Here is an 18,140-nt window from a genome sequence, read left to right on the forward strand (position 1 = left end):
AAAGCAAATGGAGCAGATTTTGAATAATATGTCTGCAGGTCTGTCTGTCCCTTTTAATCAATATACCATGTGAGGATTTTTGTATTGACAGTGTTTCTGAAATCTCTTTTTACTATTTTTTGCATATGATTTAATGATCTAAATGGCTAGCAGGCAGGTGAGTCATACTGAACAAACACTGATGCAGTAAAAATTGAGTCATTTGTTAAACATCCCGCCCTTCCCTTGTGAGAGTAAAGGTAAATGGCTTTGCAGACAGGTGAGATGACCTTCCAAATGAACTCAGCAGAGCTCGTCTGGCTGTCCAATTTTATACTAAGGCAGTACTTAAACATGGGGGTGCGGGGTGGACGTGGGGCCATGTGACCACAGGGAGCATGCTTTTTTTTTTTCCTCCTTTTTTTTTTGCCATACTAGAATTGTGTGTAATATTACACATTCACTACAATAGGTGGCAGAATGTGTGTCAAACCCTTAAAAGGTACTATGTAAAAAATATTGATTTATAAGAGGGATGAAAAGAAAGGTTGAGCGATGACCCTGAAAATAATTGAGAAGCACTGTACTGGGGGCAAGAGTGCAGTAATGCCCTCTGAGATCTGTTACCTTTTCATTTTTATCATGCCGTAAATAATATAGTAAAAAAAAAAATACTACAATAAATATTCGGCAATATGGTGGTTGGCCCTTGCGGATGTCCCATCTGCCTCACAGCCAAGAGTTTCTGGGTTTGAATCCGTGGCGTTTGCATGTTCTCCCAGTTTTCTCCCAATGCGTTCCACATTCCAAAAACATGCACTTTGTCAGCCAACTGGGAAAGACTCCAGCTCACCCACGATCATAATGAGGACAATTGACTACCCAGTTATGAATTCTGCAGAATAACAAGTGGCAGACAAGAAAACATAATCAGAGAAACTTTGTTTGTTGAATTATATTTTATATTGTTGGCTAAATGTTTTTTGTTTTTGTTTTTTGACGTGTTAAGAGATCAGCAGTTTTTCTGTTGTGTACAAGTACTGTATGTACTGTACTTCCTGGTAAGTACAAGTATTTCTTCAGATACTATACTAACTTTGTCATCTCTCCCAAATTCATGTTCAATTAATTGAAGATTAAGCCAAATTTCCCATAGTTGTAAATGTGGTTTTGGATGTATTTTTGTGTATCTGCGCCCTGCAATTGATTGGTGAGCACTGAGCAGTTGTAGATTTACGGACTCCTTGTTTATAGTCAACTGGGAATCAACCCTGGCTCACCTATGACCATAATGAGGAAAAGAAAAGCGCTATATAAAATGGGTGGAAAATCTTGATTCAACGCCAGATCACAATCCTCAAGTTCAACACTTCTTTTTTAACAAGATGGCACTAATAATATTCAACTATTTGAGGTCAAAGGGTAAAATTTGACCTTTTCACTGCGCTCTGGTATTGTACTTTGTTTTATTAAAGGATGAATCAAATTGATTTTGAAGGTAGCTATCATACAAACAATAACCGAGGTCAAAGATCAAACCACTAGGTGCTTTCCCTCTTGCACTAAAATGCATCAAAGGTCATATCTTTGTTTTCCTTCACTGCCATCTGCCATTTTTTCCCAACCAGAAATTGCTCTTACTGCATAACAACCTTCACAGTACAGATAGACATTCAAATACAGTTTCTCAATCAGAAAAGTTGTCATTGGTGATGTGTGCTCAAAAAAGCAAAAACACAAAACCAACAAAATGCTGGAACAAAAGTCAAAGTAACAAACAAACACTCAAGGTAGCAAACAATGACGGACCTGATTAAACTTGACAAAGGGAGACACAAGGAAAACATGACAAAATCCAACAAAACAAGCAAAACACAAACCATGACAAAATCCAACAAAAGGAGTTATTTCATTGATTATGTTTTTTTTTAATTAATAAATGGATCACATCTCTGAATTTTCATAAGTCATGTTTGTGACATATCGAACAGTGTTCCCAGAGGAATTGTTCTATCTGTGACATCTTCAAGATGCAATTAATCAAATTTCACTCTATTCACATAATTTTTAACAATCAATGAATTGATTAACTACTTCAAAGAAGATGTTTCCATTTAACACAAGTCATTGCAGCGGCTATTATTGTGAACTATATACCTCCATACCCCTATGCAAATAATAGGATGAATTGTTGGGGTTAAATGTCCTGATAAGTAAGTACAATAAACCTCATGTGTTATTCATGAGAATCAACATGTGTTTCCTTCCCTGGCTATACTTCCTGCCTGTATCGCTCATCTTTCCATCTCAGACGCAAAAAGCCTTTCAAACAAAAACCATCAGGACCAACAACAACAATAAAAGCACTTAGCAGTGGAGCGACCCGTCTTTGTTTTCACAAATGTGACAAATCCAATGGAGCCGCGTTGTTTGAAGGCCACAAATCAAATCAAGTCCTTTGGTCCGCTTCATTCCGATGGGACGCGCTCTCGTCCAATCCAGGATCATATTTCTCAGAAAGTGGAACTAAAGAAATGATCAATGTATACTGTTGCGTTCTCTGATTATCGAGCAGCATCTCTCGTCCTTGTCAATAAGCGTAGCATCATTTACATGCTTGTAAAGGGAGCGCTTCACCCCACACCTGTGCTCAAGGAGAGAGCCAATGACTCGTGAGGTTAATGGGAAGCTTGCAGAGAGTGCTGTGGGACATCCATTTCCCACACAACAAGCGTTTAATCACAGAGAAACACTGGGCAATGTGCCACATCATGCAACAACATCAATATGGGAGTGAACAGAGGGGAGACAGAAAGACCGGGGGAGGAACTTTACAGTGAGTGCTTGCTTGAAAAAGAATGGCGCATAGAGTATTACGTGATACTGTACAGTTCCAATCAGTGTGGGCAGGGTCCGACATTAAGCCTTTTTTGAGTAGTGGCCACCATGAGCCAAGTTATTGTGACCCTATCAGAACCGCACTCGCCCCCGTACATTCGTCATAGAATACGATAAACTTCAGCGATTATATATTATCTTTGTTGTGTACAATTGTGTTGATGGCCATGACTGTTGACTAACCTCTCTCAAATCTCACCATTGCAATTGCACAAATTAATACTAAAGTAACGCTTCAAATAATAAATCAATTACAACATTATTAAAATACAGTTAGCACTTACATTGCAAATGTTTTTTGTTTGTTGTTGCTGTTTTTTAAATAAAGTTTTTAGCATCATGTTAACACATTTGAAGGACTTAGAAACAAATAAAAACAATTTATTTAAATCTGACAAGTGTTACGAGAGTAATGACACAGTATCGTAAACTGTCTTGGTGTGCGTTTTCTATGAAGAATAAAGTTGTCGTCCAAGCATTACTGCACATAATCGCTGCCGATTGTGCTAGCCGAAGCTAGCAACATGAGACTAACACGGATTCATGCCCCTATTTTTCTTGCATCATCACATGTTTTAGTCAGGTTGTTTCTGAGATAGAAATATTTTAGTTAGAAACAAGAAACGCTCGTTTGGGCCAATTTTGGTGGATGATTTTCAGAAATTTAGAAATTTGTTTAGGCTCATTCGGGCCACCTTCTGGAAGTAGGTGGTTGCCCGAGTTACCTTCAGTGCAGTCCAACAACAAGACAGTAAATGTACGTCTAATGCACCATTGTTCTCAAAAGTACAATTTTCTCTCTCTTTTTTTTTTTTTTTTGCATACTGTAAACAAAATCATCACATTTTTGTACCCACAGATAAAACTGCACTTTTTGCATTTTAATTAAGTAATCCCTGTTGTTATGTTCTATGGGGGTTTTTATTCCATATTTCATTCAGATTATATTGTTTTTTTCATATAGTGCACGACATTTTCCTTATGTATATTAATATATTTGTATTTTATATTTATATTTAGTAGTATTTAGAGTAGTTATTACTTTGCATATTACATTGTTAGAAAAACAGAATTAATTAATTATTGAATATTTGCGGGAAAACCAAATGATTGTGATTATGATCATCCTAATGGACACAATAAAAAGTTAAAGTTATTACTCCACTTTCTGCTCAGTTCCTCCCAAGTTTTTATGAAGACTGTTGAATAGTAAAGTAGCAAAACATGGACAATCACACTTGATTAGTGCAGAGTGAAGCAGTACGTGTGTGTTTGTGAGTGTATACGTGTGCATGCGTGCGTGTGTGTTATCGAGGAAGCACTCATTTCACACACCAACCAGAAAGGAAAAAAACATCCTGCCGTTCCCACCATCTGCTATATCAGGTGTTGTCATTTCATCTTTCTACATTTGTTGCCCACATTTGTTCATTCAGCCTTGACTGTGGTCTGCTCTCTAAAGCCGGTGATGTCGTCTCTTCTGAGGGAGGAGATGCAAAGGGTTTTATTCCGACCTGCAAAACAAAGACTGTTGGAATTTATTGAGATTGAGGAACCGGAGATTGGAAGACATTTTCTCTGTGTTTCAAGTAAGTAACTTTATTTGCTGTTGCTTGGAATTGTAGCAGCATCTTTGCCTCTATTGTCTCAAAAACATTTGAATGATGAATAAATGCACGTCTTTATTTCTCCCCACCCTTTAGACAAGGCAAGACAAGGCAGATTTATTATAAATAATAATATTATGGAATATTATGCACTAAATTGTACTTTGGCAATTGTTTTTGACTGACTCATGTCAACCAAAATGTGTTGACGCATTTCTGCAGTTGCAAACAGAAAAAGCCTTGTGCAGTTATGCATAGTGCGGTGCCAGATGACACAGACTCCCATCAAATCTGGATCCAAAAAAGGTCACACCAAACGCTCCAGCATCCAGGAGTGCTACAGGAGGACAGAAATCTGGTCCCTGAAAGACCTGACTCTGGTGGATGGACGAGACCCTGATGTGGTAAGCTTTATCATGACTAATACATTTCAATCAGCAGCATAACTAAAGTTATATATCTGAGGACATTTTTGCACAGATGACAAGAATGGCTTAATTAATTGTTTAAAAATTTAGGTAAATTTGGGTGTTTTTTTTTCTTGCTAAATTACTCATTCTCATGTTTGATAATTTAATTCAATATACATAAAACTGGTTTCAAATACTTCTGGCAGATGTTTCAGTGCCATAACAGTACAGACAAAACAGATTCTGCAGAAACCCTTTCGATCAAAATGACTTTACTACACTACCGTATTCTATAATATCCACTGTTTAACACTTATTACTCCACAAATTAATTTATTATCATTTAGGCATGTATCTTCCTGTCACAATACTATATTGTTGGAGGCTTAATGTACAGTATGTGGATGCTATTGTTTTGCCATTTTGTTTTACTCCCAGTGGCAAACAATGATTCAGTTTGTTAAAGTTCTAAGAGGGGATAATTTTAGCAAGGTAAGGGCTTCATATCAGAATATTATGCAAGTTATTGTCTTTGGTGTCAAGTATTTTTCTTCCCAATATAATAAAACGCTCCCGCCTCAGCCCTATACTCAACATAATACAAAATAAAAAAGCACAATGAATGAATTAGAAATCTGCTTCTCGAGTCTTGAACTGCATCTGTCTCTCCCTCAGGATGACCCGTGCTTCTTGCTCCACTTCGGCAAGGTGCGCACAGTGCACGCAGTCAGCTGCTCCGCCAAATACGCTTTCGTGCGTGCTCTGGTGGCTGTCAGTGAACAGTATGGTCAGAGGTCACTAAACCTGGACAACTTTGACTGGGCCTACATCAAGCCCACGTCCTTCTACTCCAACAGAGGAGACTGTGTGGTGCTATCACAGATATGTTTCTATGCATTCAACTTGGTATGTCTGTCCATGTGTCCTGTGCCCCTGGAAGCATAACAGAGATCCACAATGCTGTATGTGTGCGTGTGTCATTGAGTGTGTGGGTGTGTGTGTGTCGGGGTGTGTGTGTAATTCATAATTATTAAACATGTTTACCACACATAAGATGCCTAGAGAAGGCAGAATTCATTGAATGGAGGTCTGTGTTGCATTACTGAGGCTTGGACAGGGTGATATATTACTACAACCCATTTGCATTCAAACTGAATGCATGCTCATGGTGAATGCAGGTTGTAACTACCTATTTTTATCAATTGTGTCATATAAAAAAAATGTAATGTTCATGGCTGTGTTTTCAGACTATAAAACTGTTTAAAATAAAAATGTACAGCCTGTATTGATTTTATTTTATTTTTTTAAAAGACAACGTGTTAAATTTTATCAGCATAGAATATGTATATATATGCACTGTCTAGCGATTAATATATACATATAATGAATATATACATATAATTTTTTCCCGCTTATTCTCATTTGGGTCGAGCGTTGATCTCGAGCCTATGACATACCAAGCTGAGTCAGGGTACACCCTGAGCTGGTCACCAGCCAATTGCAGGACACATATACACAAATAAAACAACCATTCAAACCTACAGTACATAGAATTTAGAATTATTAATTAACCTATTATACAAGGAGGAGGATAGAGCAGAGATTCAAATGCCAAACCTCAGAACTGTGAGGTTGTACGTGCACAATTTACTCAATTGGCTACAGCACTGTATAGTTTTACAATACAATTTATTTGTATTCTTTGACATTCTTAGCAAGTAACTCAAAAGTTGTAGCTGCATTGTTTATCTATTGTTATTATGTTTGTCATTGTGAATTGTGTTTAGAATAACTCACTTTATTGAGGGGGAAATGAAAGGTTCTATAATTTTGAGGAAAGAATTAGGTTTATCATTATGTTTATCTTTGTTATTGACACCATGTAACAAAAAAATAAATAAATAAAGTGGTTATAATGCATAACACAGCATACTGCATTCACAATCGCGCATGTTGCATAAACGCCAAACATATGAACACAGTTTTGAGCAAGTTACTACTTGCAAGCATTTAGGTGAGGACGTTGTCCTTTCCAACATGGCCGCTGCGTAGGCACGTCAGTTAGCAGGCTACTACTGCGCACAGGCGTGGCCCTATTAGAAGTCCGAAGATATGCCTGAAAAATCAAGTTTTAAAAATATCCACTCAAGTAAAAGAGTCAAACAGTTTCTTTGTCATATATTTAAAATTTAATTTTAAAGGTGTCATTAATTTTAGATGTTGTCATATGAACGGTAAAACTTATTTACTTTTCTTCTTTTAGTTACTGGCGCAGAGAGGGTGTCTCGTAGCTCTATTTATACCGCCAAAATTCAAGTTGTAAGAACGCAGTCACAACAGCGTCGTCGTAACTTTGATACACATTCGAAACTTTAGACACCGCTATATTAAGGTTTACAATTACGCGTGATCTTAAAAATACGGCAACTAAATTTCTGAGGACGCTTCGAAGATTTAGTGATGCACATCAAGTCAATTGTCATCGATGGGTTCAAATCCTACGCACACCGAACTGAGATAAACGGCTTCGACCCCCTCTTCAACGCCATCACCGGGCTGAACGGTAGCGGCAAGTCGAACATTTTGGACTCCATATGTTTTCTCTTGGGCATTACCAACCTTACTCATGTAAGTGACATTTGGGCTACTTCTGCACGTCCCCCATATGGCATTTTATGCGTTGTTTTTTTTGGGGGGGGGGCTAATAAATGCGTGGTTTCGTTGAAAAGGTTCGAGCTTCCAACCTCCAGGATCTGGTCTACAAAAATGGACAAGGAGGTATTACCAAGGCTACAGTGTCCATCACTTTTAACAACGCCAACAAAAGCCAGAGTCCTTTGGGCTTTGAAACACATGATGAGATCACAGTCACCAGACAGGTGGGTAAAATGAGTACCGTTCTCAGTGCTATATGGAGATATTCAGATTTTTGGTGGAAATTTCAGAGTGAACCTAAAATTCACTATAATACCCGTAGAGGTGAACTTAATTTGAGTTTCTCTAAACTTTGAATTTTCTGTACTTTTTGCAACAACTTGCCGTATGCCAACAACTGCCACATCTTTCATGACCAATACATTTCCTAGTTCAACTAGAATTAGAATTTAAACAGTCCTCTTCGTATTTGAAAATCACGAGACCAAGACAACACCTAATAATTGATCAACAACAGTATCTTGTGGTTGTGATTCTTAAAACGGCAAAAAGTACTGAAACATTGACACAGAGAAAAATCAAATTGAGTTCACATGCAAAGGTTTAATTTACATTACGATTTATCATGAAATTTCACCCAAAAGCCAAATATCCCTCACTTTGTGGTGAGTAGTGTAACCGTGTTTTTACTTTCAGGTTGTAATTGGTGGCCGGAACAAGTATCTCATCAATGGAGTCAATGCTAACAACACCAGAGTGCAGGACTTGTTCTGTTCTGTTGGTCTCAATGTCAACAACCCCCATTTTCTCATCATGCAGGTCAGTCATCAGTGCACTTTTTCATTTTATTCTCTTTATTTGGAGACAATCAATCTTTTTTTTTTTTTTTTTTTTTTTTTTTTTTAATCTTTAGGGAAGGATCACCAAAGTTCTAAATATGAAGCCACCAGAGGTAATGTCTGAACATATCCAAACTGTTTCTTCTTCTTTGCCTTTATTGCATAAAGCAGTGACACTTTTGTGCACTTTCAGATCCTTGCCATGATCGAGGAAGCCGCAGGGACCAGAATGTATGAGTGCAAAAAGATTAGCGCCCAAAAGACCATTGAGAAGAAAGAGGCCAAGCTGAAGGAGATCCACACTGTATGTCTGCTCCCAAAACTTTACACCAGTGTCCTGTGAGACACAAATAAGATGTGTCATTTTACATTTTGAAATTTTCAGATTTTGGATGAAGAAATTACTCCAACCATGCAGAAACTACTAGAGGTACTGTATGTTGACCCACATGGTGCACTCACATGTTGGACCGTAAATGCTCCGGTTGAATTAATTGGCATTTGTATTCATGTGAATTCATTTACCCAGATATGTGCTAAAAGTTTGAACAATTGCATAGATCTGACAGAACAAGATGTGTGAACCTTGCAGGAGCGATCATCATATCTGGAGTACCAGAAACTGATGCGTGAGATCGAGCACTTGTCGCGCCTGTACGTGGCCTGGCAGTTCTTGTGTGCCGAGGAGACCAAAGAGAAGTCCGCCGAGAATCTGAAAGTGATGCAGGATAACATCGCTCAGATGCAAGCCGCCCTGGCTGAGAACGAGAGCAAAGTCCGTGAGCTCTCAGTGCAGATTCGGGAACTGACAGCCAAAAGAGACCAGGTATGCTCAGGCCAAGTTTGTCATTTTAGAAATAGAGAAAAAGGAATACATCCTGGCCATTTTTTTTTTCTTTTGGCTTTTTGTAGCTTTTGTTTCCAAACTCTTCAAAATGGTGCATAAATGACATTCCTGTTTTGCTAATGTTTAGGAAATGAACAATGTATTAGGATCTCTGGAGAAAGTGCTGGTCGACGCGCAGCGGGTGGATGCGAAAGCGCAGAGTGCTTTCGATCTGAAAAAACAGAACTTGAAGGATGAAACCAAGAAGCGAGAGGAGCTTGTCAAGAGTATGCAGGAGGTGAGTATCAAGGCGCCGTTTGAAATGTTCCCTATCCACATTATATTGTTAATCTAACAAAGCTGTTGCCATCTTATTATTTATTTATTTATTTATTTTAAGGACAAGAAGATGCTTGTGGTGAAAGAAAAAGAGGTGTCCAAGTTGACAGATCATCTTCAGGCTCTAAAGGAGGACGGCCAGAAAGACGATGCGGCCCTTAAGGCTGCCGAGCAGCATTTTAAAGCGGTGTCTGCTGGCCTGTCCACCAATGAGGATGGAGAGGAGGCCACACTGGCTGGTCAGATGATGGCCTGTAAGAATGACATGAGCAAGGCCGACACGGAGGCCAAGCAGGTTTGGAGACTTCATCATCATTCAGGATTCCTCTTGTTGCCCGGTCAAATATATCTTACACACTCATACACGCCCTGTTCTTTCATCTCAGGCCCAAATGACGCTGAAGCACGCCCAGGCTGAACTAAAGACGAAGCAGGCCGAGGTGAAAAAGATGGACAGCGGCTACAAGAAGGACCAGGATAGTCTGCAGGCTATCAAAAGCAGCAAGGAGAAATTAGAGGCCGAGCTAGCTAAACTCAACTATGAAGGTACTGCGTCTTTGACGAAGCATCCGATGGCCCTTGGCAGCTCTTGTACTTTTAAACGTGTGTTGTTTGTACAGATGGGAAGGAGGAGAGTCTTCTGGAGACGAAAAGACAACTGTCCAGAGAGGTAGCAAGGCTGAAAGAGACATATGAGCGTCTTGTGTCGCGCTTCCCAAACCTTCGCTTTGACTACAAGTAAGTCAAACGCATGTGTGTCTATAGCAGTTGATCGTTAACTTGCGGTGTAAAATGCTGTCAGTTCTTTTATTTCATTTCTATCATGTAGTGCTGTCACTGTTGAATCTTTTTAAAATTGGGGCAAATAAATCCCCAATTTTTTTTTCCCTTGTTTTTTTTTTCCCATCCTCCTCCTCCTCCAAAATTCGGATGTAAGTTGAATTGAGTGGATATGTACTTTTAAAAAAAATTTTTTTTTATCTTCTATACTGTACACATGCATGATTTAACACCAACAAAATGAGCCTATGCTAAACGGTTAGCAATCACAATTAGCGTTAGTGTGCTAGCGATTACTGCTTCAGGTAAACAAACACTAACTACCGTTTAGTTCGCGCATACATCATATCTACATTACACACGTAATAATGTCTTAAAAGTCACTTACAGATAATGTTTAAACAATAATCCATGGGTAAGGGTTTCGGGGAAGCGCAATGTGCTATGTAATGTCTTGAATAAAAACCCAGCAACTAAGTACTTAGTCAGTGAGCGTTTTGTAAGCAGACAAATAACATCCGCCATTCGGCCACTAGATGGTGCACTAACAGAAGAAACCACAGCCGCCATTGCGATACTGTGTGCATCTGCAAAAAAGTCCCCGTATTAAAAAAAAAAAAAAAAATGGGGCAAACATGGTTCCATAGGAGGTTCTAGGCAGAAAATACAAGTCAACCTATTTTTAAAGTCGACTTATCCGAGTTTGTTGACTCCCAAGCCCTTTTATAACGTTCAAATGTGTTTCAGAGACCCTGAACGCGGATGGGACCGTAGCAAAGTGAAGGGTCTGCTGGCCAACTTGATTTCAGTGCGCGACGTCTCCTATGCGACTGCGCTGGAGGTGGTCGCCGGCGGACGACTTTATAACATTGTCGTTGACACAGAGGTGAGCACGCAACGTACCGCTTGACTTGAGCCCGTGTCGCTTCTCATATGAAAATCTTTGTGGCGGATGTTTGTTTGTATGTGTGTAGGTGACCGGTAAGAAGCTGCTGGAGAAGGGAGAGCTGCAGCGGAGGTACACCATCATTCCCCTGAACAAGATCTCTGCCAAGACGCTGAATGACAGAGTGGTCAATGTTGCGAAAAGCCTGGTGAGAAAACCTGATCTTTGTTGCGTGTCATCAGCTAGTCTGGACTTAGAGATTGTCCATCTCCTCTCTCAGGTGGGAGAAGACAACGTCCACGCGGCTCTATCCCTGGTGGGCTATGAGGCTGACCTGCGCAAGGCCATGGAGTACGTGTTTGGCTCCACGCTGGTCTGTGACACTCTGGACAACGCCAAGAAAGTGGCCTTTGATAAACAGGTGATGACCAAGACCGTCACTCTTGGTGGGGACATCTTCGACCCGCAAGGAACTCTGAGTGGAGGTGAGACGGAGGACGAAATGCACAGGTTCTTGCTCAACTACATGTGTGCCTTGTTTGGGACGGCAACTATTATTTGAATAATCGATTAATTAGCCAATTATTTTGTTGATAAATCGGATTAAAGAAACATTTTTTTAAAATTTCCATCCCTTTATTAAAAAACAAGACATTGTTTCCCAATGCGCAAACATGAATTATGATTTACTTCTTTTTTTTTTAGCCAATAACAAGAACATGGGTGAAAATGTTGGTCATTTTTTTGTTGATTAAGAGTAAAATTGACATGTCCATTTCCAAAATTGCAGTCGGTGTTTTTCTCCACAGCTTACCCTTCAGATAAGCAAAATTCGCCGTAGTAAGAGGAGCTGATTAGTTTTCTACACTTGTAACTATTTCATCTTCGTATTTTATTCATGTACATGCACATTTTATTTGTTAAAATAAAATGGGGATCCTATTGCGTAAAGATGTAAAGTTACTCTTCGATATTTTCCATTGCTGTTGGACACAACATTCAAAACTGACGCTCGAGGAAGCTGAGAACAGCAGCCAATCAAGGACGAGCCTGAAACCAGTCCACCTATCAGGAGCGAGGGTTCCATATAGTGAAATTTGCTTGTGACACTGATAGTAGCTTGAGTTTGACTTTAGTTTATAAAAGGACAGTGTGCAGTAACACAAAGATGGCCGCACCAAATTTAGCACAATACTAATGTAAAGGTACTGTCTCCGTGGCTTGGCTGGAAGGAAAACGTTCAATCTCCGTGCAGATACATCCTGGACAGGCCAAAACAAATTCTTCAGACTACACCTTTTAACGCGATGGAGAAAAACTGAGATCAATTTTGGATTCACCACCCAAACATTTGTTAAAAAAACAGCTGTGAAGAAATTATATTGTAAAAGCTAACCAGATTTTTTTTTTTATTTTTTTTATTTTTTTTTTTTTTACTGTTTGATCCAACCCTTTTATTATTGAAGCTGATTGGATGATGCAGGCTTTCTGAATCTTTTGCTCCTTCCTCTCTTCCAGGCGCTCGTTCACAAACTGCCTCAGTTCTCAGCAGCCTGCAGGATGTGAAGGAGGTTCAAGGCAACTTGAATGAAAAGGAATCCCAGTTGAGGGAAACTGAGCAACAATTGGCCAGCTTGACGGGAATTGCTGAGAAGTAATGACGCTCCAAAATGAGATTCGTCATTTTGAAATGGGTTTCGTTCTCTAAATGTTCTGCGCCCGCTTCCTCCAGATACCGTCAACTGAAACAGCAGCATGAGTTGAAGGTGGAGGAGGAGCAGATTTTGCAGGCCAAGCTGCAGCAGAGCTCCTTCCACCAGCAGCAAGAGGAGCTCGAGAGGCTGCGCAAAGCCATCGGTCAGAAGCGTTTCACCGCATGGACCTTCTTCAGGCTACTTGTTGGCTTACTGCGAATATCTTGCGTAACCAGACGAGAGCGAGGAGACCCTGCGTGTCACCGAGGAGGTGCAGAAGCGGGCGGAGGAGAAGTACAAGGTGCTGGAGAACAAGATGAAGAACGCCGAAGCGGAGCGGGAGAAAGATCTGAACGCCGCCCAACAGAAGCTCAACGCGGCCAAGGCCAAAGCGGACGCCTTCAACGAGAAGCTCAAGCAGAAGCAGCAGGTGCGCCAACGCGGCACTCTCCGGGTTTTCTTGCTGGAGCGTCCAAAATCCATTTGTGTGTTAACAGGAGTCTGATGCAGTGGCTTTAGAGCTGGAGGAGCTGCAGCGGGAGCAGGCGGGTTATGAGCAGCAGATTCAAGCCGTGGACGAGGCCACCAAGCACATCAAGGAGCAGATCGACAGCATGGCCGGCACTATGTCACAGAACAAAGTTTGTTTGATTGTACTACAGTAGTGATAGACTGAGGTTTATTTATTTATTTTTTATTTTTCCTTCCTTCCCATGGTCAATACAGATGCTGATTATAAGTAGTCAAGGACATTGATAACCAATATTTCAAGCCGGTATTCATTTTCAGTAAAGGAGAAAATATTAGTGTCAACATTTTAAAAATGTACTTTTTCTCTTACCTCATTTGCTCCCAAAAACGTATAAATATGTTCTATTTTAAATGTATTATGTGTTCCAACGACATATATTTTGTTTTTTATGTTTTTTTTTTGTTTTTGTTTTTTTAAGCTAGAGAATACAGAAGGCTTTGATGCAGCCTTTGAATGAAGAGAACATTTTAAGCATTGGTAGTTATTACAAAAACGGTCAGCAGGTGGCAGCAGAGTATAAGATCAACCAGGGCCTTGTTACAAGCTGTTTTCTCCACACTTTTAAACAGATTTGTGAATAATGATGAACCGTAGCTATATTATAACGCTAATTGCTACAAAACAGAAACAGATAGAAATATACTTTTTTTTTTTTTTTCCTGCTCTGACAAAAGAAGAGACAAATCTTTCTTTTGGCAGGTTCCATGTTTTTATAGCAACAGAACACAATATTCTGCGCCTTGCAAAAATCAGTCAAAATCCAATAAAACAACCGGGAGTGAAAGGGGTTGCTTAGTGAAAATGGCTGCGAGTTAATATTGAACATACAAAGAATTGACAGTTTTGTTTAAAAATTCTAACAAAAATTGTAGGGAGCTTCTAGAGTCATCGCTATGTGTTACGCTGAATTAAAAACTAAGCAAGTACATTTCTACTGGAGAAAACGTTTCCAAAATTTCAGCACAATTTCTTAATTTTATTTTTGTTTATTTTAATAAAAAGTGGAGTTCCAATGTCATCATTATTTTTTTATTTATTAATTTGAAAAATATTATAAATTTATAATAATAATAATAATATAATATAAACTAATTTATTATAAATTTAAATATATCCATAAATGAAAAGTTTCCTGCATCTGAGTGACAAATGCATGCGAATGCAGCTAATTTGGGGTTTTTGTCAGGGTTCATAAAAGGTTTCAAAAGATCTTTGTAGACAGTAAAAAAAAAAAATCATCAGAATATGTTCAAAATGGTTTTGTGAAAAGTAAAAGCTGTCTGTGAACGTCTTACAAATCCTGATGAAAAGTTTTTCGCTACGCTCGCAAGCATTTATCGCTCAGTGAAATACCAGCTTTATCTCCTTCAGATTATTCAAAAGGCTGATGGCGATGTTTGTCAAAATGATAAATGTCGACACCAATAATCGGCCCGGCTGATAATCAGTATACATATAAGCATATACCATAGAGTTGAATATTTTTGAATGGTGTTGTGTTGTTGTGCAGGAGGCAGTTCGAAAGGCTCAGGAGGAAGTTACCAAGAAGAAGGGTGCCATCGAGGCTCAGTTCAATGAAATCAAGGTCAACATTTGGGTTTCGACCACAAGCCTCCGGGTTGACAATCACGACCTAAATCGCTACAATCCCCTTCTTGAACGTGTTTGTTTCTGTGCCGTGAATGTTTTAGGACAAAACCACAGAAGTTGACAAGATACGAGAGCAGAACAATGAAGCCCAGCTGAAGATGAAGGAATTAGAACACAACATCGATAAACACCGCAAAGACAGCCAGGATGCAGCAGGCGCGGTAAACGAGCATTCATGCGTGTCATTTCATCAACACACATGTTGCTCCTCGTTGCTCCAATGTTTCTCCTCCTCCTAACAGGTCGCTCGGATGCTGGAGGAGCACGACTGGATCCGGTTGGAGCGTCATCACTTCGGGAGGCCCAACACCTCCTACGACTTCAAGACCAACAACCCCCGCGAGGCCGGCCAGCGCCTGAAGAAGCTGAAGGAGACCACCAGCAAGCTGGAGCGCAACGTCAACAAGCGGGCCATGAACATGCTCAACGAGGCCGAGGAACGGGTGAGGCCCACATTCATTATGGGTGACGCATTTCAGAACGACCATACGCTAACAGTTTGAACATGGAGTGGAATATTTGTTTTGTGTACCACTAGAGGGAGCTCTCCAGCCACTTCTGGTACTGGCAGCACATTTTCAGAATGACTTCTTCTTTATTGATATATTCGCCCCTGTGTTGCAGTACAATGACCTGATGAAGAAGAAGAGGATTGTGGAGAACGACAAGAGCAAGATCCTGAAGACCATTGAGGAGTTGGACCAGAAGAAGAACGAGGCTCTCAATGTGGCCTGGCAGAAGGTTTGACAACCAACACAAATTTGGGCCCAACGTGCTAATGTACGCTAACAGTAGAACAGTGGTGCTTTTATCGAATTAATTAAAGAGAAAGACAACCATAAACATTTTTTGACAATAATGTTATATGTGACCTCACTAGTCTAAACATGACATCCTGATGAATATTACATTTGTTGAATATGAGTTATGCGGCAAAATCCAGCCGTTTTTATCAATCTCAGAGGCCGTCCATTTTGCCACTTGTCGACTGACGATGACATCACAGTTTTCAGGGCTCAGGCAACGACCAATCACAGTTCACCTCTTTTCTGAAGCTGAGCTGTGATTGGTTGTTACCTGAGCAACTGTGATGTCATCTTCAGTTGACGCTGACAAGTGCCAAAATGGCTGCCTTTTGATATTGATAAAAACTACTGGATTTTGCTGCTTAACTCATATTCCACAAATGTCATATTAACCAGAATACCATACAGTATTTAAATTAGTGGGGCTGTATGGAACAAATTGTTGTTAATTTGTCTTTTTTTTCGGGGGGTTACTGGATTTTGACAGAGATTGCAAGGCCCACAGAATATTGCTCTATTACTATAAAAGCATGGAACCTACCAAAAGAAAGATTAGAGCCTCGTCTTTCATCAGGGGAAAAAAAAAAGTATATTTTTATCTGTTTCAGTTTTGCAACAATTAGCATTAGAATATAGCTAAGTTTGATCAATATTCACAAATCTGTTTAAAACTGGGGAAAACAGCTTGTTGTAACATGGCTCTGGTTGATCTCTGATACTCTCCTGCCACCTCATGGCCTATGTAATAACTACCATTGCTTTAAGCGACCCCTTCAGGTCAGAAGCTGCATCAAAGCCTTCTGTATGCTCGAGCATAACAAAACGTATAAATCAATCTTTGGGACCATGGCAATATTTAAAATAGAACGTGTTTATACGTTTTTGGGAGCAAATGAGTTATGTATTTATTATATTTTTATTTTATTAAACCAGCTTCACAACAAATTTGGCAGATTTGTGAAGAATTAAAAAAAAGCTTCAAGCAGTTTACTGCAACTCTGTTTTACTAACAAAACAAAGAATTACAGGTGCATTTGAAACGACAACATTTCAGCCTTTCGTTCACTAGCTAAAATGCTAACGATAACATATAATGCTATACTTTGCGTCCCCAGGTCAACAAGGACTTCGGTTCCATTTTCTCCACCCTGCTGCCGGGAGCCTCGGCGAAGCTCGCTCCGCCGCAGGGCTGCGGCGTCCTGGATGGTCTGGAGTTCAAAGTAGCCCTGGGCAACATCTGGAAGGAGAACCTGTCTGAGCTGAGTGGGGGGCAAAGGTAGGCGAAGGAACTCAAATCTCAACGGATATTAGTCTTTTGTTTTTGTTTTGTTTTTTTAACTCAAACATTTGTCCTGCAGGTCTCTGGTGGCCTTATCGCTCATCCTCGCCATGCTGCTCTTCAAGCCCGCTCCCATCTACATCTTAGATGAGGTGGACGCCGCACTGGACCTCTCGCACACGCAAAACATTGGGCAGATGCTGCGAAGCCATTTTACACACTCGCAGGTGGGTGTCGTGTTGAAACACGACGGCGAGAATTTCGCCTCGCTGGTCAAGTTCCATCTAAACCTCATTCTCTTCCAACAGTTTGTGGTGGTGTCACTCAAGGACGGCATGTTCACAAACGCCAACGTCCTCTTCAAAACCAAGTTTGTGGACGGCATGTCCACCGTGTCGCGTACAGCCCTCAGCTAGAGGCCCACAAAGGTCACTGACGACAAGGCGGAGCTAAATGATTATGGGGGTCAAGTAGCTTGTTAAGCAACATTGTACATTGGTCATTTTCTGTCCCAATTACTATCATCATTACTGTTTATTCATTTTCATGAGCTCTTTGTTGCATTTGACACCTTTACTTCAAAAGTTGTGAATATGTGTAAACCTTTTTCTATTTTTGTGTTCTTTGGTTCTCTGCTTCATGTCTGTTATGCATGCATGTAATTTAGTAAATAAAATGTTTTAAGCTATCGCATGGGACTCCCGATTTGTTCATGGACCGCATGGGCTTCTAAGCACAATTAAAATGTATGTATCATGTTAAAATAATATATTTTAATAAATTATATTTGTATTTTTAATTTAATAAAATTAAGTGTATAATTTAATTCAATTGATTTTTGTTAAACTAATTTTAGAAATTACAATACATGAAAACTGTTAATTTTACTATTGATGCAACAAATCATTGAAAATTACTGCACTTTGTTGCAAACTTTCAACATGATACACCGAAAGCGCA

The 18,140-nt window shown here is 39.8% G+C and overlaps 2 protein-coding genes across 2 annotated transcripts; both read left to right on the top strand.

Moving 5' to 3' along the window:
* The first annotated feature begins 4,327 nt into the window (after positions 1-4,327).
* Positions 4,328-5,839, top strand: exoc1l (exocyst complex component 1 like). Its single transcript, XM_077523114.1, has 3 exons — positions 4,328-4,466; positions 4,707-4,888; positions 5,570-5,839. The coding sequence occupies exons 1-3, from the start codon at positions 4,346-4,348 to the stop codon at positions 5,837-5,839; spliced, it is 573 nt and encodes a 190-aa protein (XP_077379240.1). The 5' UTR covers positions 4,328-4,345.
* A 1,374-nt stretch (positions 5,840-7,213) lies between these two features.
* Positions 7,214-17,871, top strand: smc2 (structural maintenance of chromosomes 2). The gene is made up of 25 exons (XM_077525446.1): positions 7,214-7,522; positions 7,624-7,773; positions 8,246-8,368; positions 8,463-8,501; positions 8,582-8,692; positions 8,774-8,818; positions 8,981-9,214; positions 9,363-9,512; positions 9,615-9,848; positions 9,940-10,099; positions 10,174-10,291; positions 11,081-11,219; positions 11,308-11,427; positions 11,500-11,704; positions 12,738-12,873; positions 12,952-13,076; positions 13,150-13,343; positions 13,411-13,554; positions 14,956-15,030; positions 15,137-15,256; positions 15,338-15,538; positions 15,720-15,836; positions 17,017-17,177; positions 17,260-17,407; positions 17,489-17,871. Exons 1-25 carry the CDS (start codon positions 7,355-7,357, stop codon positions 17,594-17,596), a joined length of 3,525 nt encoding a protein of 1,174 aa, XP_077381572.1. The 5' UTR covers positions 7,214-7,354; the 3' UTR covers positions 17,597-17,871.
* The last annotated feature ends 269 nt before the right edge of the window (positions 17,872-18,140 follow it).

Source organism: Festucalex cinctus, chromosome 6 (assembly GCF_051991245.1).
Source record: "Festucalex cinctus isolate MCC-2025b chromosome 6, RoL_Fcin_1.0, whole genome shotgun sequence".
NCBI lineage: Eukaryota > Metazoa > Chordata > Actinopteri > Syngnathiformes > Syngnathidae > Festucalex > Festucalex cinctus.